Source organism: Gadus macrocephalus, chromosome 1 (assembly GCF_031168955.1).
Source record: "Gadus macrocephalus chromosome 1, ASM3116895v1".
In the NCBI taxonomy this organism is placed as follows: Eukaryota; Metazoa; Chordata; class Actinopteri; order Gadiformes; family Gadidae; genus Gadus; species Gadus macrocephalus.
Genome location: NC_082382.1, coordinates 8,064,629 through 8,088,188, shown reverse-complemented (window position 1 = coordinate 8,088,188; position 23,560 = coordinate 8,064,629). Strand labels below are relative to the sequence as shown.

Genomic DNA, 23,560 nt, shown 5'->3' with positions numbered 1-23,560 from the left:
CCTACCTATCTGTAAACACTGCCCGTGCACACTTCGCCCATCACCGGAGTCTCCCATAAGGCTAGTCAGACCTATTGCTGATGCTAGCGATCTAGTCAAGTGTTTTGACATTCATAGACTCTGACTGCAATCTACATATTGCATACTCCTTAGCATTTGTCAATACCAACAGATTCCCCATATTCATTGAGAATGGGAGTGCAACTTCTACCCTTGGCGGTGTTAATGCCATGCTCTGCTGGTGCTCTTTATTTATTTGTGTGTGTGTGTGTGTGTGTGTGTGCGTGTGCGTGTTGACAGACGTGATTCCAGCGGTGCCCAGCTGTGACAAAGACCAGTTCCTGTGCGCCAACGGGAAGTGCATCAGCTCCACACTGATCTGCAACTACTTCAACGATTGCGAGGACTACGGCTCGGACGAGATCAAATGCAAGACAGGTAAGCCTAGCTCAGTTTCTCTGTTTCTGTGAACTGGTGTTAGCCTCAGGTTAGCCTAGCTCCGTTTCTCTGCTTCTGTGACCTGGTGTTAGCATCAGGTTAGCCTAGCTCAGTTTCTCTGTTTCTTTTACCTGTTGTTAGCATCAGGTTAGCCTAGCTCAGTTTCTCTGTTTCTTTTACCTGGTGTTAGCCTCAGGTTAGCCTAGCTCAGTTTCTCTGTTTCTGTGACCCAGTGTTGGCTTCAGGCTAGCTCAGCTCCAGTCCTTTGATTCTGTTACCTGGTGTTGGCGTCAGCGTGTTGCTGTTGACATCCACGCATGTCATGTGACTCACAATTCAATTCAATAAAAAAAAAGGCCTGATTGGCCTGAGAAACAAACATTTCACCCAAAGCGGGTGAACAATAAAGTGGAAAAAATGTAAAAGGTTAAATACAAAATATATATACATCGAAGATATATTATTAAATACGAATATATAAAAAGTAAAATGTGGGATATTATAAAAAATGCAGTATCTCCGATAAACGGGTATATTTAAGATACAATGTAAATGCACAGTATTCTCACTCTGACTCACTCTGTCTCTCTGTGCAGACACCAAGGTGAATGACTGCAGGAGCAACAGGACCCAGTGCGGGGACGGCGACGAGGCCCACTGCGTCACCAACGGTACAGACTCCTTCTGCTCCTGCAAGCCTGGCTTCCAGAAGACCGGACATCGCACCTGTGGAGGTAGGGACCCCGGGCTGGAGCCCAAACGGTTCACCCACGTCTCCTGCATTTAAGTCCTGGTCCCGTCTACGTTTTAGCTTATATTTTGGTGCCTTGGTGCAGTAAGACAATGGATGAGATGAATGATGACAGTGAAACACATGCTTTTGAATCAGAACATACATAACCTTCTCCCTACAAGGAGTTTTGAAAGTTTTGAGTTTTTATTTTTCTGGACCTGCTTAATCAAGGATGAATCATGAAATGATGAGAAGGAAATGTCGTGAAAGAAAAAGTTATTGGGAATACACTGCAGTTGTGTAATGTTTGTGAAATGTGGTCATGTATTAGCAATGGTCTGTGGGCACTGTGCAGTAAATCCGTCTTAGATCGTGTAGACTAGAGCATTGCTCCTGGCATCAGAACGCCCCGTGGAGCCTCTTCCCAGCTTCTCACTGTGATACTTTGTGCTTGCGTAGTCAAAACATTATTGCTGCATAAGCAAATTGCCGGAGAATATCTGTAGCTTGTGATAGCATCAAGCTAAACACGTATACTGTGGGTGAGAACAATATCTGTCTTGAGGCAGCGTCGTGCGCTAACTTGTGTCCCTCTCTGGTTCTCAGATAAGAACGAGTGTCAGCAGTTCGGTGCCTGCTCCCACATGTGCAACAACACCAAGGGCTCGCACATGTGCAGCTGCCACAAGTACTTCACCAAGATCCACGACACCTGCAAGGCTGACAGTAAGAACCCCCCCGAAACGAAACCCTTCAGACCAGATACTGGAGCAGCAATGATGTTTAAATTAGTTTAAATATTTAGCAGGAAAGGGTAGTGGTGACCCCCTGACCCCCTAACCGCTCCTAGGGAACTCTGGATCTGAATTCACGGTATGCTGATTTGTATACAAGCTAAAATATCAAAAAATCTAAATATATACAAGAAATGACTGAATAGTTAACACACAATATATATACAACAGTACATAACGATCGAACACATAGTTGATCACCTATTCATTCACGAAGATTTCTCACTGGTGGGTACGCATGTTATTTCACTGCAGAGCAAAACTTATGATGACACAAATGCAGACCATTTTCCCAGTACCTTAAGCATTTTTCAGTCTTTAGATTTTGCGAGAAGGTAATTCTCTCCATACATTGAAGGTTAGTAACAAAATGTTGACGTTTTTTAAAAGACGTCTTCCTCTGTGGAGCACTACGAGTTTATTGGGGGAAGACCGCTTTATAAACCCACTGTAGTGGGTCCTGCGTGACGGTCCCCCTGTGTTCCCCGTCCCCCCCCCAGGTATGAACAGCAGCCGGCAGATCCTGTACATCGCCGACGACAACGAGATCCGCAGCCTGGACCCCGGTATGCCCAACTGGCGCTACGAGCAGACCTTCCAGGGCGACGCCAGCGTGCGCATCGACGCCATGGACCTGCACGTCAAGACCAACCGCATCTTCTGGACCAACTGGCACCGGGGGCAGATCTCCTCCTACGAGCTGCCGGGCCCGCCCACCTCCTCCTCCTCAGGCTCCTCCCCCAACTCCCACCGCAACCGGCGGCAGAGCGAGGGACGGGTGTCCAACCTGCAGGTGAGCCTTCGTCGTAAAGGGGTGATGCAAGGCTCTTTGGAGCCTCGCCTTTAAGGCTGTTGTACGACGTGTGTGCACACATGTTTCACGTCTGCTAAGCCAGGAAAAAACGAAGTCCGAGCCAGGGGGGGAGTATTCTCGCCCACCGAGAACGCCCCTCAATTAGGGCGTGAAACGGCTCAAACTTGACCGCCGTAACAGTGTGACGACAGGATGTGCACTAGGAGGGGCTGAAGTGCGGAAGCCCGCTTTTGCGAGTGCGCAAAGCGTTCGACCAATCGCAACCGTGTGGGCGTGCCGTCCAATCACAACGGACTGGGTTACTTGGGAGGGGGGGGGGGCCTTTCAGCTTTTCAGTCTGTGCTTTAAATGCAGATACAATGCATGCATTCACACCCGGGGACGCTAATGTGGTGTTAATGTTAAACATGAGCAAAATGAAGGGAGTGATGGAGGAATGGAACGGAGCACCACAGGGGACCGCTGGGCTTGAATTATACAACGGCCTGCTAATCAATTCGATTAGGCAGTGGAACCTTTTATAGAATCATATCACCTGTGGTGTAAGACCAACCGCGCGGGAGCAACACATTAACACGTTAACACGCCACACCGTGACACGCAAACACACAAAAAAGCAACGCACCCCACTGAGCTTGCTTTTGGGGCTGCGTTGCGCGGCCTTCAGATCCCAGAGCTGAAGATGCCCCGGGGCATAGCGGTGGACTGGGTGGCCGGGAACCTCTACTGGACCGACTCCGGCCGCGACGTCATCGAGGTGGCGCAGATGTCCGGACAGAACTGCAAGACCCTCATCTCCGGCATGATCGATGAGCCGTACGCCATCGTGGTGGACCCGCAGAGAGGGTAGGACTGTGTGGGGGGGCTGGGGCTGTGGGAGGGGGTGGGGCTATATGTGGGGATGGGTGGGTGGGAGTTTGTGTGTGTGTGTGTGTGTGTGTGTGTGTGTGGGGGGGTGCTTTTATTGACATTTAGCTTTTTCCTTTTTACCATGCATTTACCATTTAAACAATACTCATAGTGTTTATTTTGTTGAGTATTATTACTTTACATTAATATCCCTTTTGTAACGATGGTCCTGTAATTCTGCTAGGACTCCCACATCTCTGGTCTGTGATAAATGCAGTGAACCTTCTGTGTGGTTACGATGAGTGTGTCTCCATGTATTGACACCTTGGTGTGTGTGTGTGTGTGTGTGTGTGTGTGTGTGTGTGTGTGGCCCTTCAGGACCATGTACTGGGCGGACTGGGGGAATCACCCTAAGATCGAGACGGCAGCCATGGACGGCACCCTGAGGCAGACGCTGGTGCACGAGAACATCCAGTGGCCCACGGGTGAGCCCCACCTCCAGGACCGCAGTCCCCGAGACTACAGGCCTGGGCTGTGTGTGGTCTAAGGGCTGTGTGTTGCCTAAGTGTTGTGTGTTGCCTAAGTGCTGTGTGTTGCCTAAGTGCTGTGTGTGGTCTAAGTGCTGTGTGTTGGACTCTGCAGGTTTGGCCGTGGACTACTTCAACGAGCGGCTGTACTGGGCCGACGCCAAGCTGTCAGTCATCGGTAGCGTCCGTTTGGATGGATCGGACCCCGTCATTGCCGCCTCGGGCATCAAGAACAGTTGAGTTTAAAGCCCGTTAAAACCATCTCTGCAATCTACCCACGCAAATTCACTCATTCAACCTCTATTTAATCACGGATTAAAAAATAAAATAACATTGAGGAGAAACCCTAATTTACTTAAATATGTGAAATCAAATGCTGTTAACAAGGAATGAGAATAAACCATTTTGTAATCAAAAACATAAAATAATGAAAACAGTTAAGATTGACAAGAGGCGATTGCAATTACATTTTGCTGGTATCATACCACATCTCAAAATACCTTTCATTTGTCTCGCCTCTTTCCAGAACTCCTCCATCCATTCAGCATTGACATCTTCGAGGACTACATATATGGCGTCACCTACATCAACAACATCGTCTTCCGGGTCAACAAGTTTGGAAAGGGCACCATGGAGAACCTAACCACAGGCATCAACCACGCAACAGACATAGTGCTTTACCATCGCTACAAACAGCCAGAGAGTAAGTGGATCCACGCTTCCATCTTAAGACATGATGAGGTTAGTCACAGTCCGCCGCACAGAAGATCAACTACTGAACTTCAACCCACAAGGAGTAGACTTCTTTTATGTCTGGATGACGTGAACTTTTGCACTTTTGCTAAAGGTTCAAGGCTATGTATCTAAGTTATAATATAATAACATTATGTCATGTGTTACGTAAGGGATAATGTATAGAACGCCGGTCATTATCGAGAAAATAAGCCCCTACAGGGCGAACAGGACACCGACGCGCAGCGGAGGTGTCTTGCTTCGCCATGAAGGGGCTTATTTTACGATAATGACCGGCGTAGTTCTATACATTATCCCGCTTATTACACGGCTACTTGCCAAAACGAAACAATTTATTTACAATGTATTTGTTATCTGCATTCATAGTGTTGATAGAGAAATAGTCCGCCCAAGACGTTGACGTCGTCGCTTAGCAACCGACAGCGCTTGGGTTGATACATTTCCCGCTTATTACATTGACAAGTTACCGGACTACGTGCGGAGTGATACCAAAGGCAAAAAGTCCTTTTGTTTACCTTGACAGCGGTCATTATTCATCCGTTGCCAATGAATTATCCAAAAATAATTGTGAAGTGCCCATGCAAGTGAACGGAACGTTGAAAAGACCTGTGTAATAATTTAAAATAATTGCTTCCTGTGTGAGACATTTCAAGTGTTGTGGTGTGACAAAGCCAATAACATATGTAGATGATAATAAAGGGCCTGATGATGATGTCTTCTTGTTAACATAGCATGGAGCGTTTCACACACTATTCCTCCTGCTTCTCTTAAACACATATAGTACATTCAGGAGTAGATTTTATAACAAACTATTTTCATTTAAATTATTTAACATTATTTTCTCTGTCTGTCTCTCTGTCTCTCTCTCCCTCTCCCTCTCCCTCCCCCCCTCTCTCTCTCTCTCTCTCTCTCTCTGTCTCTCTGTCTCTCTCTCCCTCTCCCTCTCCCTCCCCCCCTCTCTCTCTCTCTCTCTCTGTCTCTCTGTCTCTCTCTCCCTCTCCCTCTCCCTCCCCCCCTCTCTCTCTCTCTCTCTGTCTCTCTGTCTCTCTCTCCCTCTCCCTCTCCCTCCCCCTCTCTCTCTCTGTCTCTGTACCAGTGACCAACCCGTGCGACCGTAAGAAGTGTGAGTGGTTATGTCTGCTGAGCCCCAGCGGGCCCGTGTGCACCTGTCCCAACAACTACGTGGCCGACAACGGTACCTGCGTGGAGAGAGCCCAGCCCACGCAGTCTCCCTTCTGTACGTACTACACACGCACGCACGCACAATGGCACACACACACTCGTACACACACACTCATGAATTCATACACGTACACATAAAATACACGCATGCACGCGTGCCTTACCAGGTGCATTAGGCTTATAAAAATGTATTATTCCTTAAGTCCATCTATGTTGAAATAGTATTATTTTTCAATTTAATGTTTCAATTTAGATAGTTTGTTTTGGTTTTAATATTTATTGTAATTTTATGAATAACTTGATTGATTAAACAGAGACGTTCATTAAGTTGGTGTATGTATTCTATTTTTGACTACTTTAGACTCTTACTATATACTTATAGACTAAAATAGTAAAAAAAAAAAACACTAATGAAAGAATGACATACTTGCTTGTAAACCTATCAGAAATGCTTGTTGTGCAGGACCCCATTCATTAACTGGAGCGTCGTCTTCTTCTGCGCTGTTATGTCTCACAGCGCCCCCCTCTGGCCCCTGCACCATCCAGTGTCAGAACGGTGGCAGTTGCTTCCTCAACGCCCACCAGCAGGCCAAGTGCCGCTGCCAGCCCAACTACAGAGGAGAGAGGTGTGAGATCAACCAGTGCAGGGACTACTGCAAGAACGGAGGCACCTGCACCGCCTCTCAAGCAGGTAATTCCATGTGCCCATTTTCATATTTTAAAATGTTTGTTTCCTTGCACCGACCTACCATTACAAACTCATTGTATGGATGAGGCTGCGTGACATGAAATAGCAGTGTGATTCTAACACTCTTGGTGTTAACAAATGCTGCTTCCAGTAATTCTTATCTTATCTTACTGCCTGGTTCTGCTCGTCTTGTTATTTCCCGCCTGGTTCTCTTCCTACAACGCTGATGTCTACCTCGACGGTGTCTCTCCCTCTCCCAGGGAACCCGACCTGCAGGTGTCTGCAGGGCTTCACGGGCCCCCACTGCAACCTGCAGACCTGCCAGAACTACTGCGCCAACGGGGGGACCTGCTCCGTCAACGTGGGCAACCAGGCCACCTGCAGCTGCCCGGCGGACTACCACGGGGACCAGTGCCAGTACAGTGAGTGGACCCACCGCCACACTGGATGTTTTGATGACTCAAAGTAGGCTCCGACTGTTTCAATACGACTGTACAGCATCATGTTATCAGAGGCAGTCTATATCCATGTACCGCAATGCAAGTTCGGCTTTTAGCGCTGCCTGCTAATGCGATGAATGATCAATAAATAGATTCATAGATTGCGTTAATTATAGGTCTATGAATGTAGTACGATGGATGCAATAAGAAGTGTGTTGAAAAACAAAAAAGTTAAGTTTAGCACTGATGGGGTATGTAGTGTTAGTAAGACTGTTAGTGTTTGTAATGATGTTAGTTAGCAGTGTTAGGGTTAGTAAAAGGGTTAGAACTCTGCACAGTGCTTTGAACGTACTAGAACCCATTGTGTACCAATGACCCGTAGCAGAGGAGAACCCTTGCGTCGCTGAGCTGTGATGTCTGTGGTCCTCAGGCATGTGTGAAGGCTTCTGTGAGCACGGGGGGACGTGCCTCCAGACCTCCAACGGCACCAAGCTGTGCCAGTGCCAGAGCCAGTACCACGGCCTCAACTGTGAGCTGGACAAGTGCCAGTACTGTGGGGACGGCAAGTGTCACACTTCCGCCTCGGGAGAGGTGTCCTGCAGGTACACACGCTCAAGTCACGTTGAGGCGTGTACTGTATGTTAAGTACATGTTAAGTAATGGTTAAGTATCCTTCCTCAGACTGAGGAAGGGTTATTCACACTACACGTGTGAATAATTATTTACACAACACGTTTTAAAATCAAACAGTTTTTTTGTGTCTAAACAATAGCAAAAGTTGACAAAGTTGCGTTAACGCTCATGCATTTTCAGACAATAAAGACATTCTAATCTTCAAACCTTTATCTCCATATGTGCGTCTCTGTGTGTGTAAAGCTGTCCGAATGGCCAGACCCAGCCCAGCTGTTACTCCTGCCTGGACTTCTGCCTCAACGGCCAATGCTCTGTTGACAACCGCTCTCTGCTGCCTCAGTGCAGGTACAGCCGCTCACACACACATTCACCCGCTCACACACATTCACACACACACACACACACACACACACACACATTCGTCCGCTCACACACATTCGTCCGCTCACACACATTCGTCCGCTCACACACATTCGTCCGCTCACACACATTCACCCGCTCACACACACACACATTCACACACACACACACACACACACACACACACACACACACACACACACACACACACACACACACACACACACACACACACACTAATCTGTGCCAACACACACACACACACACACACACACACTAATCTGTGCCAACACACAGTCACACAGACGCACACATTCATCTGCTCTCACTTTGGCTCACCGTCTGACAGTATGGCCCGTGTCTGACTGCATGTTGTCCATGTGACCGTGCAGGTGTAATGTCGGATGGGTCGGCTTCAGGTGTAGCGTCACAGCAGCCCCCATCGACTCCTCTACCAGTGGAAGTAAGGACATAGGTTTTGATTTTTTACCAATGACTGAAATATAAATCATGCAACACCGTTACAAACTCGTACAAGGAAGGAAGAAAAAGAAAGAAGAAAACAAGCAAAGTTAACAGAAAAAGAGACTTGAAGATTTCCTAGCATCTGAAATGTGTAAAGGCCACGCCCGTTTTCCAGAAGTGTGGTATAGTTGGTTGTTCCACATGGGAAACAAAAGGCTGCCATACTCCAGTCGACTTTTCAGAAGATCGCTGCCATGTGTGTCTGTTCTAATGTAAGAAGATGCACGCGTTACCATTGATCCCCTCCCCTGGTTATGAGGTCTGATGGTTCAATGTGTGTATGTGTTCAGGCTCTGCCTCCATAATCATCCCAGTGCTGCTGCTGTTACTGTTGGCGCTGCTGGTGGTTGGTGCCATCTTGTGGTATAAGAGGAGAATGCGGGGGTAAGTGGAAGTGCTGGTTGACCACGGCCAATGTATTCATTTCTTTCGGAATCCTTCCACCTGCACTACTTGGCTCTCTTTCTCTCGCTCAATCTCACTCTTTCTCTCTCCTGTGTATATATAACGTCTATCCTCTGTCTCCCAGGTCTCTAATGCCGGGCAAATCTCGTTCTCAGCGCTCGTGGTAACTTGTTGGGGTTACATAACTCACTCGTCTTAAAGACGCCGTCCCCTCCATATTGTCTGTAGAGTCTGTCTGTCCCTGCCTGCTCAGACTCCTATTGGCTACCTCTACCCAAACACAATGTCCTATTGACTCTCTGGAAACATAGCTTTGCTGGTAAAGCAAGATGGACTGGAGCAGTGTCTTGTCCCTGTCCCCCACTGTTGGTTGTGTGTGTCGACGCCAAGTTGTACTTGATGCTCATGCGGTGTGCTTGCATAGTTGCAGTAAACTATACCTTCTCTGTTTACCCCTTTGTTAAGAATTGTCCTTGCGCTTGCCGACCGTCAAATATTTGCCGTATCAAAATGTCTCAGTCCTCGCATTAAGACATGATGCAATATATTTGTTTTGTTACGGTCAAATGGCCTTCAACCAGAAAAGCCCATTTGACGACCTTGGATACCCTCGTGTTGTCTTGTTGTCTGACCTCTATGGAGCTGCTGCTGCCGAGTGTGTGTCCGGTCTATGGCGCGCCTTCGATTCCTCCCCCTTGAGCAAACGCATCATTTGTGTCTCTTGTGTGTTGTTCTCCTTTAAGTGAATCCATGAAGGTGAACGGCGAGTTTGATTTGTTGTCGTTTTGTTGCCTCCACAGTGCCAAGGGCTTCCAGCACCATAGGATGACTAATGGAGCCATGAACGTGGAGATCGGGAACCCGGCCTATAAGATCTATGAAGGGGAGCCCGACGACGATGCTGGAGAGCTCCTGGATTCAGACTTTGCGTTGGACCCAGATAAGGTAACGCACACACTAGTACCTAGAAGCTGTTTGTGTGGAAACGCTTACTATGTAGTGTATACTGCTTTATATATTGATTCATTTTCATCTATTGATTCTATTATTATTATTTTGATTATAAAATAAATGAATGGGTAGCACTAGCAACTAATGTATTGTACTGGCTGTACATTGCGTTATACAAATATATTGAGTCTTAAATATTACAAAACATGAGACGGTGTATTCTTTTCTTAATGGGAATCAGTTTCAAATATCCTAACGAACAGACAGAGGTTCAAGTAACCTCCCTCTCTCTCTCGTAGTGTTGACCTTTGTTGTGTCGTGTAGGTGTGCACAAAACCGTGAGTAGTTCTACGTGCCCTAGTGACGCGCTCCCTCTCCCTAGCCCACCAACTTCACCAACCCCGTGTACGCCACCCTGTACATGGGCGCCCACAACAGCCGCAACTCCCTGGCGAGCACAGACGAGAAGAAGGAGCTGCTGTCGGCGGCCGACGACGACATGAGCGACCCGCTGGCGTAAAGCCCTGCCGTGGAATGAACTGCCATCGTTGCCCTGCCCCGCCCCAGACCACCGCAGAGCTCAACAAACAGATGAAATGCCTTTACCAATCGGGAAGAAAAAAGAAACACAACTAAAGGAGAACACTGTATAAAATGTATAAAATGAAGGACTACTTTTTTATGTGATTGCAGTATTATATTTTTTTCTTTGACAAAAAAAAAAAAAAGAAGTCTCTGAGGAGAAAACGGAAACCATTTTATAGACATTTATTCAGTTGTTAATTTTGCTCCCCTCCTCTCCTGTCCCCCCCCCCCCCCTCCCCCTCAGTCATATAGCCACTACCTCTGTGCAAATGTAAGACATGGAAAGATTCAAACGGCAGTGGAACAATTTTAATTTTTTATTTTTGTATGGATTGTATAGGGGGAGGAAAAAAACAATGCATTGTTCCAATACCTAGGAAAAATAATAATTTTCCAAGTCTTTGTTGATTGTGAAAGACATTGGGGATGTGAGGACAGCAAATGTCAGTTTCACTAATGAATGCTTCCTAGTGGCTGGTTGGGCGCCTGTTTGCTGCTGGAGGTCTTGATGAGGGACGAGTGTAAGATGCCTGAGGACATACACACAACTCAGCACCCAGACAAAACCGCTCGGTTGTCTGAATCACATTCAAGCGATTGTCTTTTCCTTCTTGCACAGACTCAAGTTATATATATTTGCATATATACATATATATAACCTATTAACAAAGTGTCTTGAAACTATACCCAGGAATACAATACAACAGTAACAAATAGCGGTCTGTACTTGCTTTTAATCAGTTCTGTTTTTTTTTTTTTTTTATCAGTATCAGAAATGAATGGCCCAACTGTTTGTGTGAGTGTGTTTGTTGGAAGAACATGATTGTAATAAAGGCTTGTATTCCAGACCGTCTGGGAGGTTATCTGCGGCCGTTTGGTATCCGCCGCCGGCTCTAGCATGGAGAGCCCGACTAAGTAACCGCCGGAGATCAGGCTCTCGTGAAGTTTGATGATGCAGAGTTACAGATCTGTGCCGACCAGCGTCGTATTCGAGTTCGTCCGTAACATTTAGTAAATGAACGGCTGTATTTAGCTTTTGGTCTTTTTGTCCTCCATTGTAAAATGTTATTTTTTTTGTCAGGAAAGGCCCGGGAGCCAAGTCGATGGTACGTTCTTGTATGAAATGAGTTTTGAAGTTGTTGGGTTGATTTCTTGTGTATTTGATGTTTGTTTGTTTGTTTGTTTGTTTGTTTGTTTTGGGGAGGGGGGTGTTCATGTAATTTGGGTTAGTGCTCATTGTTAAGTGCATTCCTAACGGGGGGGGGTAGGGGGGGCTGATGTCCCTCCTGATAAGCATTCCTTTGTTGATTCCTTTGCCTTGCTGCTGCTAATGCTATCGCTAGCCATCTGCCCTCCTCTTTGAACCTGTCGCGGTTTGGATTGCTCCGTCTCTGCACCTCTTATTCAATCTTCCACAGCTTCCTCACACCGCACGCCCTTGGCACCACCCTTCCACTACTTAACAGTATTCACAAAATGTGCTTTTAAAAGTCCCGCCATGCTACGTTCTTTATTTCACTGCTTATTAGAAAAATCATTTTAGTTTTTGGTTTTCTTGATTTTGAGAATGTCTCTCGGATTGCAGAACTCACATGGATGTTTTTGGTTTAGTTGTTTGTTTTAATTTTGGTTAATTTTGATTTTTTTGATATAAGAAATTAAATGGATTTTTATAGTAGAAATGTATGGTGACTCTGACCTTCATTTGAAATAGAATGGCTTCTGTCATCATGGCTGGAGCAAAACATCAGTGAATTACCATTGAATATATAACTCATAACCACAAATTTCGGAAATAAAATGTGAATTTGTAGAAATGTTTGAATGTCCCACCTTCTGCTTTATATATTTTTTATTTTATATGTCCATCAGAAAGATATATTTTTTAAAGTTCTCGTATAGATTGACTGATTGTTAAGGAAAAGAGAAATGCAAGCATTTCACTTTATTTCAATTTCAAAGAAAGTCGCTTTTTTCTTCATTCATTGATTTGCATGTATTTGGCCCAGGACATTTCCACTTCAAATAATGTCTAAAACAAGGTTAAGGCAAACGGAGTAGTGTACATTTGGTCGCTCTCTATTGACAGTTCCATACTAGAACACAAAAATAATTCTCAAAGTGCACAATCATTTTGCTACTCGATGCTTTTAAGAGGGAATTGATCTGATGTACAATAGAAGCACAAAGACATCCCAACCTGCATGATTATAATAGAAATATCCTTCATCCACTGCATTTACAATTTATCCACCTCTGACTTATAAAACAGCAGTCTATATCAAATAATCTTCATTCTTGTGTCACTTCCTAAGTTTGACAGAAAGTGTTGTCAAATATATATATACATATATTTATAAAGTTCAGATACATGACAGTTTTTAACATCTTCCTTCAAAACAGAACACCAAATTGATTGCAAAGAGGCAAATTAAAAAGCTCTTTCCCCTGACATTTCCTCCATTTAACTTTCATATTTTTAACCTTTGTATGTTGATTATATTTTTAGTGTTCATGCCATAGTAAAAAGGAAATTGCATTTAAGACTTCAAAGATACACGTTATGGCTGACTTAATGAAAATAATACTGTCGTTACGAAAGGCACTTTTGACAAAAGTAAGACATGAAAGCATGTTTGGTTTGGCTAGCAGTCCAAAGGACCGATGGAAGCGTACAATATTGAAACTAGGAATGCAAACAACTCCAAGTCTCTGTTCTGTTGTCGACGGTGTGCTCAATCTCAAGTCCTTCCAAAAGTCGTTCCACGTTCTCTGTTACTCGTGATCTTCTTGGATATTCAGAGGAAAGACAGATCAAACCTCGTCAGAGCAAGAGTTCTCCTTTAAGAGTTAGCATATGTGTCAGCAAGCCGGGTTCATGCCCGGCCCGACGTTATGGCTTTAGGAATGTTTTGCAGGCACTTGTGGGTAGAAGCATTGTCCTTCCTGCTTTGGCCAACGGAGTCCAGACTGACCACACCTGCATGAAGCCTCTTTAAATAGTGTATGGAACCCTCTTTAATTAGGGTTTCATACACTGCCTTGATCCCAGTGCCAAGGTCCAGCAGGATCTCGTGCAGTCCGTCTAACTGAGCCCATGGCGATGTTAGAGTCTATCTTTGGAGTGAGAAAGGAAAGTCGGCCCAATGCAGTCGCTGTAATTATTCCTGCAGAAGTATCTCCATAAATAAATAAATACCCAGACGGCACTATGTCATGGGTTTGATGCCCCCGGTCATCACTTCCAGTCTCTCTGTTGACTCAGGCGTGGGGTTCAGGGCAGGGAGGTGGTCCGGGGTACGGGGACCCCCACCAGGACACAGGGCACAGGGGAGGTGGTCCGGGGTACGGGGGACCCCCACCAGGACACAGGGCACAGGGGAGGTGGTCCGGGGTACGGGGGACCCCCACCAGGACACAGGGCACAGGGGAGGTGGTCCGGGGTACGGGGGACCCCCACCAGGACACAGGGCACAGGGGAGGTGGTACGGGGGACCCCCACCAGGACACAGGGCACAGGGGAGGTGGTCTGGGGAGGCGGGGGGTTGTAAGTGTTGGGGGACACACGGGTGGTTTAAGGCCTCTTCCAGCCGCTCCGCAGCAAGGCGTCGGCTCTCAGGAACGGCTGGTTTCTGAGATCTGTGAGTGGGAGGGTTGGGGGGGAGGGGGAGAGAGACAGGGGAGGGGGACACGCGTGTTAGGAGTGTACAGCCGAACGCCACGGCCCACTGAGTCCCGGCTCAGCTCCGAGCCGCAAACGCGTCAAAGCTTTTGGTCCTTTTTGAATCCCTTCATTGCAATAACAGTGTCCGTGAAGGCTGATACATGGCACTAGAATAGCGCAGGTATGTCTTCATAGTTTGGTTGCACTGTGTGATGGGATTTATCTATTTATCGTCAATGGTTATTTTGAAAAGAGAAATTACAACTTTTCCCTAAACCTTGGATTCCCAACTTCTAACATTATTGCTATAACGTGACCCAGTGGACACCAGGGCTTTGGGAGTGGAGTTACTTAAATCACATGGTCACACGGACACAATATGGATACACAAACCAAAGACAAACATGGCAGATGGCCAACAAGCTCTTTCTAATATTAGAAAAAGCTTATTGACCGAGCGCTGTGCAGCAGAACGCGAGAGACCGTTAGCAGACACACAACACGGTGGATATTGTTAACAGGTGAGCTGGACGAACACTGGACTGCATGCAACACATAGGAGGAGGTAACAGATGATGATGGTGACGATGATGAAGATGGTGGTGCCCTGACCATAAATGTAGTGGTCATCAGTGACAAACCGATGGCACCGATACGACCGTGTACAAACAATTCTCCTGCCTGGAGGTTGAGGGTCTCTAGAATTTAAAATACGATTTTAGATTGAAGCTTAAAAAGTGAAATCAAATATTGGACTGCGTTGTCATCTATTCCATTACTGGTGTGTAGCACAGCGATTGGACTGCTTTGAGAAGCTTGTGAAGCGCCAAAGCAGCCGACGTCCACGTAGCGACCGCACACGGGAGCTGCAGAGCTAAAGCGGCAGCGGGCTGCACCAGACTACCTTACCCTCAGCTAGGACTCTCATGTACCCTCATTACTCTCCGTCTCAGCTGTAGGAGTACAGAGGCGGATGGAGGGGTTGGGGGAGGATGAGGAAAGAAGAGTGTCATGTTAGCAGGAAGAAACCAAAACATGTTAGTCTAGAATGGAACCAGATGCTGTCCATTCGTTGTATTTTGGAAAGCCAAACCTCTTTAGGCAAAAACTCTGCATTCTGAAGGAGAAAGATTGTCGACCATTGCAAAAGTTGCAATGTGCATATCGTTGTTGTTATAGTCATCCATGCCATGCATGATCCTCGCTCTTGATTGCTTCACAATCAGGGCTGTGTTCACGTTTATAATTTTGCTCAGAATTTTCTAAAAATGTAAAAGAGGTTTGCCGACTCCTACTCGTTGTAGCCCAACAGTCTGTGGAGCTTCACAAAAGAAACCCAACAGGGCAACCGGTGGCAGCCTGGGTTAGTACACAGGTCAGTCAGGAGAGGGATCCTGGGGTTGAGTGACAGTGGGGGGGGGTCATGCTGCATGCAACAGGGGGCTCGGGAGAGAGACCTGCAGACAACCTTGGCATTAGTGTGTGTGGGGGTAGGGTTGGGAGGAGGGCTAGCAGTTGCCGTCTTCGCAGAGGTTGGCTTCACAGAAGAACCGCGAGCCCCGCTTAGCGGTGCGCGCTGTGAAGGGCACGCTCTTCAACACTGAGGAAGAGGAGGATGGGGGAGAGGTTACGTCACACCTGGAACACTGCTAGTAAGAGGGACACGGTTATACCTAGTTCTTTGACTAGTGTACGATGCCGCTATGGGATTAAGAAGGATAATTATACAGAGTTATAATTATATGACATGTTACACAGTGGCATCATAGTTCATGGAGTTCAATGTCAGATCAACTGTCAGTATTCAGCTAGTGTTGGGTTGAGGCCAGGGATATTGTTACCAACATTATGACACAAACAGGAACAAAACAAAACCCTAGCATTCATTAATTTTGAAGCGGAGAGACGTCTGTTAGCTAAGGCTGTCCTGAGGCTGAGGCTGGGACTGAGGCTCTGGTTGTTGGTCCAGTGTTGTCTGTGTACGCAAGCCTTTGCTGCTGCGTGTTAGCATCAATCACGCACACTCCCCATACGCAATTCATTGCAACATAAATATTTTTGTTCTCATTAAATTACACATTTTTTACACAATTTACATTCTGAGGCATCGAGGCTAACAGCTATCTTTCTCTTTGTACATCACAAACTAGACTGCTGCGGTAGGAGACAGAGGAGGAAGTCTTGAGGGCTTCCTGTGTGGTTCACGACGGCCCATGGCCCGGCCGGGGGGGGGCCGTCTCCACCACGTAGCACAGCGTGCACTGCAGGGGGGCCGAACAGTCGACCACCAGCGTCACGGTGGGCCGGGCTCCCTGGGGGCCTCCACTGGGCCCCTGCGGAGCTCTGTCGAGCCCCGGGGTCCTCGGAACACGCGGGCTCCTCGAGGCACTCTCTGTCCCACCTGTGATGATGTCCTCTATGGTCCCGTCCTTGCCCTCGTACACGGGCCGGTGCTCTTTAGCCTGCCGCTTCCTCAGCTCTGCGATCAGCTCCTGCTGCTGCTGCTTCTTCTTGTGGGCCTGGACCTAGAAGCACACGAGGCTGAGTGACCCTCTTCTCTCTAGAGCCATGCGTTGGTTTACCAGCCGACATTGACACTCTGATTAGCTCTTCAACTGTAAGAATGAAAGTGTGTATTGTGCGGTCAGGATTTTCATATTTTATTAGGAAATGATGGATTTCTCCTATTTCTGAAGAGGTTTTTGACTCCGGACATCTCGTCTGGAGGGTACCTTGGGGTCGTGCTGTTTAGCCTCCTGCGCCAGTAACTTCTCTCTCAAGGCTTCCTCCTGCTTTTTCCTCTGCTGGTTTTCCTCCACTGCATCCTGTAGAGACACACAGACACATAGAGAGAGAGAGATAGAGAGAGAGAGAGAGAGAGAGAGAGAGAGAGAGAGAGAGAGACAGAGACAGAGACAGAGACAGAGACAGAGACAGAGACAGAGACAGAGACAGAGACAGAGACAGAGGTGAGTGAGTGAGAGAAAGAGACCGAAAGAGAGCGACAGAGTGAGAAAGAGAGAGAGACATTTCGATTGAGTACAGAAACAAGGCAGAGGAAAACAAAATGTCCGCTTTCGAAAGAGGAGGAGGAAACGGATCATAGGTTGAACAGACATTTAAGGTAGTCATTAAAAGTTCTGCGCCCTTTTATTTCCTTAAGCCGCTCTGTCTCGTTGTCAGGAGCACACAAACACACATACACCCCGCACACACAGGCCGACACACACACAAACACACACAAGCAACAAACAAAAAAAAACGTGCACATTTCCTGGAGTAGATCTCATAAATCCAGACAGGGGAACAATGTGAGGATGTGTGCTGGGTGGTGGAGGGTCAGAGGAGACAGTGGAGGGCCCCCGTCTAAACAGCTGCTGCTCCCAAACCCAGCTGCTCCTTCCTGTTTTTCCACCTCCTGCTCCATGCTACTTCCTGTGGCGGCGGCGGCAGCGGCCTCACCACCACTCCTCCACCCTCTCCTCCCCTTCTTGTTGTGCTCTAAGAAACAGGACGACTACGCCCTCTCTTCCTCACCACTGGGGTCTTCCCCCCCGCACACAATGGGAGAGATGGCCAGATAGAGAGGGGGAGGGAGGGGGAGAGCGAAAGGAGGGAGGGAGAGAGGGAGAGAGAGAGAGAGAGAGAGAGAGAGAGAGAGAGAGAGAGAATGAGAAAGAGAGAGGGGGAGAGAGAGAGAGAACGAGAGAGAGAGAGAGAGAGAGAGAGAGAGAATGAGAAAGAGAGAGGGGGAGAGAGAGAGCGAAAGGAGGGAGAGAGAGAGAGAGAGAAAGAGAAAGAGAGAGGGGGAGAGAGAGAGAGAGAGAGAGAGAATGAGAAAGAGAGAGGGAGAGAGAGAGAGAGAGAGAGAGAGAGAGAGAGAGAGAGAGAATGAGAAAGAGAGAGGGGGAGAGAGAGAGAGGGTGAGAGAGAGAGAGAGAGAGAGAGAGAGAGAGAGAGAGAGAGAGAGAGAGAGAGAGAGAGAGAGAGAGAGAGAGAGAGAGAGAGAGAGAGAGAGGGGGCCCTCTGCTCACCTTGTAAGCTTTGATGAACCTCACGAACACGGGGAAGAACACAGACGGGGGAGTCGTCTTTGAGCTCTCGCCAAAGAAGTTCACCACATTGTTGAAGGCCTCCTGGTGAGAGGAGTGAGAGGAGTGAGATGAGTGACACACACAGCTTGGCTTTGAGGCGTCCCTTCATGTCCGTTTCCGCCTCAGGGAGATAATATCCGTGCGGTGGCGGGGTGGTAATACCTCCGATGCCTTGGCGTCCTTCTGCAGCTTGTCCAGCAGGGCGTCGCTGGAGTGCAGGAAGGCCTTGAGCACCGGGTGGTCGTGCCGGCTGCACTCCCTCTTGATCAGGTCCATGCCCTTGCCCAGCTCCCGCACGTCCAGCAGCACGTTCTCCAAGGACACTGCGCCGTTCACAGGGGGGGGGTCATTGATTGAACAGTATCACAGTTCACCTACCATACTATGCCACTGGTTCTCCTACTGCTAATACCAGTGATAATCATTAATAATAGCTTGATAAAAAAACACAAAGTTCCTATGCTGGGACCAAATGCCCGGATGATGAGAAATGGCGTCTTACATAATTAAACCCTTAAACGTTTAATTGTACCATACTTGACCTGTTTTAACAGGTCCAGTAGGCGGACGGCCAAACGGCCACCAACAGTGTTGGTGGCCATGTTGTAAATGTCCATGTATCTATCATCGTGCCTGACGCAATCCTTTTAAAATAACACCTCACAGCTGCGGTTCTGCTGTCTGGACTAGCGGTTCATTAGCATTCGGGAGCATTCATTTGGGTCTCCTCAGAACTGACACTACACGGTCATTGGTTTGGACCGGTGTTTAAAAGGTCTACAGGTTATTTTCCCCACCTGCTGCTGCCTTGTCCACATAGTGAAGCTCGCTGTAGAAGTTTGCCAGGTCTGAGTACTTCTCCTTGACGATGAGCGCGATGTAGTGGAGCAGGGTCATCTTCCTGTCTGTCGACTTGGTGTCCAACAGCTGGGGAAAGCACGGGGGAAGACGCAGCAAAACATATCAAACTCTGGAGCCCTTCACAAGCACTGTCTTTATAAACCCAGGAGCACAGGGATTAAATGTGCTGATCAAAAACACTTACCAGATCCAGACTCTGCAGTTTAAAGCCATACACTGAGCCTCTTTTGCTGCTGTTCATGTAGTTACCCAGGGCTAGGATGATCTAGAAGAGAGTAGAAAAGAGGGGCTAATATGTTTACATAATCCTCCTTATTAGAAAGAAACAAACTTCCCAAACAGTGATTTGGAAAATAAGGGACCTTTCTTTTGTATCGTTTCGGTATAATTCAGATGTTTTTCTTTGGTCTCTAAGTAGAGCATAGTTGCAGATGTCAAGGACTCAAAACAACAGAAGGTAGCTGTTCTTACATTTACATTTTCGTTCAGGGCACTTTTACCCAAAGCGACTTACAATAAGTACATTTGTCAGAAGATAGAGAAACAACAATATATCGCAGTCGGTACAGCTGTTCAGGATGTTCATAGAACCAATTTTCAAGCACCTCCACTCGCTAGGTTAACCCATTCCCCGTACACAACCAAGGTGTTGTCCTCACCTCAAGCATCCTCCTCAACTTGGACGAGGACTTGACGGAGCCGGAGGCGGCGATCACGGCGTTGAGCTGCGGCGTCAGCATGGTGATGCTGTCGGAGAAGTTCCCCACGAAGGTGATGATGTTCATGCGCTGCGTGAGCCTCTCGATCTTACTGAAGAGCATCATGAAGCGGTCCTCCTCCGCCAGCTGGTCCAGCGGGCGCCGCTCGCGCTCGTACTGCCGCAGCACCTTCACCTCGGCCTCCGTGGGCAGGAAGCGCATCAGACACTCCACGAAGTCCACGGGCAGGGCCTTCAGGTCGAACCTGGTGGGAGGGGGCAGGCGGTAAGCTGTGTGGAGTCGCTTGGTTTAGATTGTTCTTCAGAGCTCAAAATAAAACAGAATGAAAAACACATCTAAATTCAGAGGCCTTGGTAAAAAAACATCTACAATCATTTTAATTGTTGGGTTTTATAATCTGTTTTGCCTAATATTATTCCTCCTTGTACTTGATGTGAAATCATACTCATTTGAATACATTAATTTCAGTCTTAGAGGGTATTCTTGCTTTGTGGGTTTTGTGTATTTAATGTAATTAATTTTATTAAATCCTCCCCTGTCGTAGTGCTGTAGTGGTTAGAGAGTTAGGAAGATAAAAGCTCTACTTCTCCTCGTGGCAAGAATAGTTAGAGAAAAGAAGGTAAAAGCTCTTCTTCTCTTAGTGGTAATAAGAGTCTTGAAGATAAAAGTTCTTCATCTCTTAGTGGTAGGTAGAGTTAGGGAGACAAAAGCTCTTCTTCTCTTAGTGGTAGTAAGAGTCTGGAAGCAGTGGCGAAACTACCGGGGTGGCAAGGGGTGGCAGCTGCCACCCCCCAAAAAATGCTTGCCACCCCACTTGCCACCCAGGTTGTTAGAAGTGTCTCCAATATACATTTATTGAATGGTATTATATTTTTTGCTACTGAAGCTGTTGATCTCATTGGTAACTTGTTTAAGTTTAAGAACTAAAATCTTTATGTCCCCCCTCCCCTGTAAAATGGTTGAGTCCATGAATCCTATTTGCTCTCTTCTCACCGTGCGCATCTGCCGCTTCATTCAAATGAAGACAGAAACGGTTTGAAAGCCAAAGAACTGGAGACAAGCCAACTGTAAGCTTGCAGTGATGAAAAAAGGTACAGTACAGCTGAAACTTGAATCAAGAAAATGTGATGGGTGGTCGCATGTGTCTTAATCTGCATGCCTGTTGTGTTTGTGTGTGGACGAGTGCGTGCTCGCCATTGACACACTGATTGCGATTGACGGTGGGGTTTCGAGATCGGACAGATCCAAACGCACACACACACACACACACACACACACACACACACACACACACACACACACACACACACACACACACACACACACACACGCTTTCACAGTGCAAAGGCAGGAGGTGTTGCCCTTCTCTCAGGTAACAGACAACACAATTACTTTTCAAACGATCGACACCACATCAAGTCCAGCCGGCGCACAATGGGACCACCCAAACACGCAACTCCACAGGCAGAGAATCCACAAGCCCTTTCCTCGTAGCTCTGAGTCTTATGAATATTAACAATGACAACCCATCACAACGAGGTGATGTAAATCAATCAAATATTAAATTGATTTAATATTAATCAAAGGGAGAGAAAATAAGTATTAAATTGGCTTTTCAGTGGCTGTTTCCCGATGTGCTCGGATGATGGGCGGATCATCCGAAGGGAACCACACTGAATCATTAAGTCTTTTGTGTAGAGATGGACGGGTAGATAGACGCAAGACTGACAGACAGACACACAGACAGACACACAAAACTTAAAATATAGACAAACAGAAAGATAGACACAATATGTTAACTGTTTTCATTAGCGATTGGTATAAATAAATACATATAGACACCAGGCATGTGTGTTTCCAACAATAAACTTTGTGTGACTTGACTTTGTGTGTGTGATTTGCCACCCTTGAATTTAACTTGCCACCCTTCTGCCACCCCATGTAAAATTTTCTAGAATCGCCACTGTCTGGAAGATAAAAGCTCTTCTTCTCTTAGTGGTAGTAAGAGTCTGGAAGATAAAAGCTCTTCTTCTCTTAGTGGTAGTAAGAGTCTGGAAGGAAGCCCTACTTCTCTATGGCTTTGCAGATCTCCTCAGGTTTCTTGTTGGCCTTTCTCAGTGTGATGGCCAGGTTCTTGGAGCGATTGGCGTCCAGCAGGGTGATTTTGTTCACAGCCTTGTTGGCCACCTTGTTTGTAGTGCTGGACAGATCCACCGTAGCCACCTGGGCTCTGGTCTTGAACAGCTCCTCAAACCTCTCTAGGTCCAACTCCTACAGAAGAGAATCACTGATTAATGACCAAACTCCATCATACTCCATGTCAGCACCACAGTGTGAGGCAGCATCGGGTGTACTTGCAGCTGGGTTCAGCTAGACGTACCTCCAGGACGCGCTCGTCGTCAATCTCGTTGAAGACGGTGCCGTTGATCTGATTGGGCTTGAGCGCCGTCCAGTTGAAGATTGGCAAGCGGAACTTCGTTTTGATTGGCTTCTTGATTCTGATCGCTGCTTTAGGGAAACGTCTTTTAGAAAACAGCTGAGTGATTGGTTTACCTTGTTTCACCCCAGTAACAGTGACCTCCAAGAAAGCTAGAGGTCAAACGTGCTATCATACCTGACAGGCCCAAACTCAGTATGGGGAAGGAGCGAGAACCGTCCGGCAGAGGTGGAGGTGGGGGCGGACCTGGTGCACACGGGATGCCTTCAACACACAAAGACCAACATCACCTCTTTTAAAACAGGCCGTTCACAACCTATATCATCGTTCATGTTTGATGTCCTCCTCCTTCTCCTTCCTGAATGTGCTGACGTCCCCTACCCACTGCTCCCCTCAACATAGGAAGTGCCCTAAGTGCATCCCTTTCCTGTCTGGGGTTAGAGGAACTCTATCACAACCTGGCTGCTGACACAAATAGATGTCCTCTGAGGCCCCCCCCCAACCCAGGACTGGCCTTCACATGCACTGTGTGTGTGTATACAACATGATGGACACACGTGGATGATTCCGTCCGTTCCTCTGTTTACCTGCGGCCGAGGGAAGCGGTGGAGGCGGCGGGGGTGGAGGAGGCGGCGGGGGCGGAGCCTCGCTGGCGGGGGGTAAACTGGGGTCGACGCCCTCTGCCGCCGTTCGCTCGACAGGAGGCTCCTGCAGCAGCAGCGACTGTCCGCCGCCGCCCAGCGGGAACCCGAGGCCACGGTCGCCAGGGATACCGGCACCGCCCGGGACTCCGCCTCCGCAGGCGCCGCTGGCTAGCGGCTCGATGGCGATGTCGCCGTCGGGTTTCTTGTGCAGGCGGATGGTGCCCTGTTGCTCCAGCTCCATCAGCCGCTTCTCGATGCTGAAGTGTCTCTGGTAGGCCGCGTCCTTCTCCTTGATCATCCTCCTCAGGGTGCTCACCTGGGTGCTGGTCGACTCAGAGGTTTCCTAGAGGGACACCAGGGGGCGATAGAGAGCACCACGGGCACGATCAGCGCGACACCACAGACAAACTATTCCCTGGTGAGCGTGTTTACTGTCAAACGACTTCATTGTGTTGCTCTGTAGA

General features: G+C 47.6%; 2 protein-coding genes across 9 annotated transcripts in view; one reads left to right on the top strand and one right to left on the bottom strand.

Moving 5' to 3' along the window:
• The window catches only part of lrp1ab (low density lipoprotein receptor-related protein 1Ab), a 93,474-nt gene extending 80,976 nt beyond the window's left edge, over nucleotides 1-12,498 (top strand). Inside the window, exons 73-90 of one of the 2 annotated variants that reach the window (XM_060064708.1) lie at nucleotides 301-438; nucleotides 1,035-1,172; nucleotides 1,778-1,897; nucleotides 2,466-2,758; nucleotides 3,447-3,625; nucleotides 4,007-4,113; nucleotides 4,271-4,390; nucleotides 4,682-4,858; nucleotides 6,005-6,145; nucleotides 6,608-6,781; nucleotides 7,039-7,200; nucleotides 7,649-7,820; nucleotides 8,095-8,196; nucleotides 8,604-8,674; nucleotides 9,027-9,120; nucleotides 9,266-9,304; nucleotides 9,942-10,086; nucleotides 10,475-12,498. In XM_060064708.1, the coding sequence (XP_059920691.1) occupies nucleotides 301-438; nucleotides 1,035-1,172; nucleotides 1,778-1,897; nucleotides 2,466-2,758; nucleotides 3,447-3,625; nucleotides 4,007-4,113; nucleotides 4,271-4,390; nucleotides 4,682-4,858; nucleotides 6,005-6,145; nucleotides 6,608-6,781; nucleotides 7,039-7,200; nucleotides 7,649-7,820; nucleotides 8,095-8,196; nucleotides 8,604-8,674; nucleotides 9,027-9,120; nucleotides 9,266-9,304; nucleotides 9,942-10,086; nucleotides 10,475-10,612 (2,510 nt within the window). In that variant the 3' untranslated portion in view covers nucleotides 10,613-12,498. The remainder of the gene's footprint in view (nucleotides 1-300; nucleotides 439-1,034; nucleotides 1,173-1,777; nucleotides 1,898-2,465; nucleotides 2,759-3,446; nucleotides 3,626-4,006; nucleotides 4,114-4,270; nucleotides 4,391-4,681; nucleotides 4,859-6,004; nucleotides 6,146-6,607; nucleotides 6,782-7,038; nucleotides 7,201-7,648; nucleotides 7,821-8,094; nucleotides 8,197-8,603; nucleotides 8,675-9,026; nucleotides 9,121-9,265; nucleotides 9,305-9,941; nucleotides 10,087-10,474) is intronic. The other variant, XM_060064717.1, reaches the window with a different exon arrangement.
• The window catches only part of fmnl3 (formin-like 3), a 36,337-nt gene continuing 24,452 nt past the window's right edge, over nucleotides 11,676-23,560 (bottom strand). For 2 of the 7 annotated variants that reach the window (XM_060064744.1, XM_060064777.1), the window contains 13 exons: nucleotides 23,040-23,439; nucleotides 22,630-22,716; nucleotides 22,396-22,520; nucleotides 22,084-22,286; nucleotides 19,956-20,259; nucleotides 19,481-19,561; nucleotides 19,233-19,362; nucleotides 18,598-18,758; nucleotides 18,376-18,477; nucleotides 17,074-17,166; nucleotides 16,743-16,866; nucleotides 15,810-15,941; nucleotides 11,676-14,316 (listed from right to left, as the gene is read on the bottom strand). In XM_060064744.1, coding sequence (XP_059920727.1) covers nucleotides 15,850-15,941; nucleotides 16,743-16,866; nucleotides 17,074-17,166; nucleotides 18,376-18,477; nucleotides 18,598-18,758; nucleotides 19,233-19,362; nucleotides 19,481-19,561; nucleotides 19,956-20,259; nucleotides 22,084-22,286; nucleotides 22,396-22,520; nucleotides 22,630-22,716; nucleotides 23,040-23,439 — 1,902 coding nt within the window. In that variant the 3' untranslated portion in view covers nucleotides 11,676-14,316; nucleotides 15,810-15,849. Of the gene's footprint in view, nucleotides 14,317-15,250; nucleotides 15,295-15,798; nucleotides 15,942-16,742; nucleotides 16,867-17,073; nucleotides 17,167-18,375; nucleotides 18,478-18,597; nucleotides 18,759-19,232; nucleotides 19,363-19,480; nucleotides 19,562-19,955; nucleotides 20,260-22,083; nucleotides 22,287-22,395; nucleotides 22,521-22,629; nucleotides 22,717-23,039; nucleotides 23,440-23,560 lie in introns of all 7 variants that reach the window. The other 5 variants (XR_009528020.1, XR_009528021.1, XR_009528022.1 and 2 more) reach the window with 5 other exon arrangements.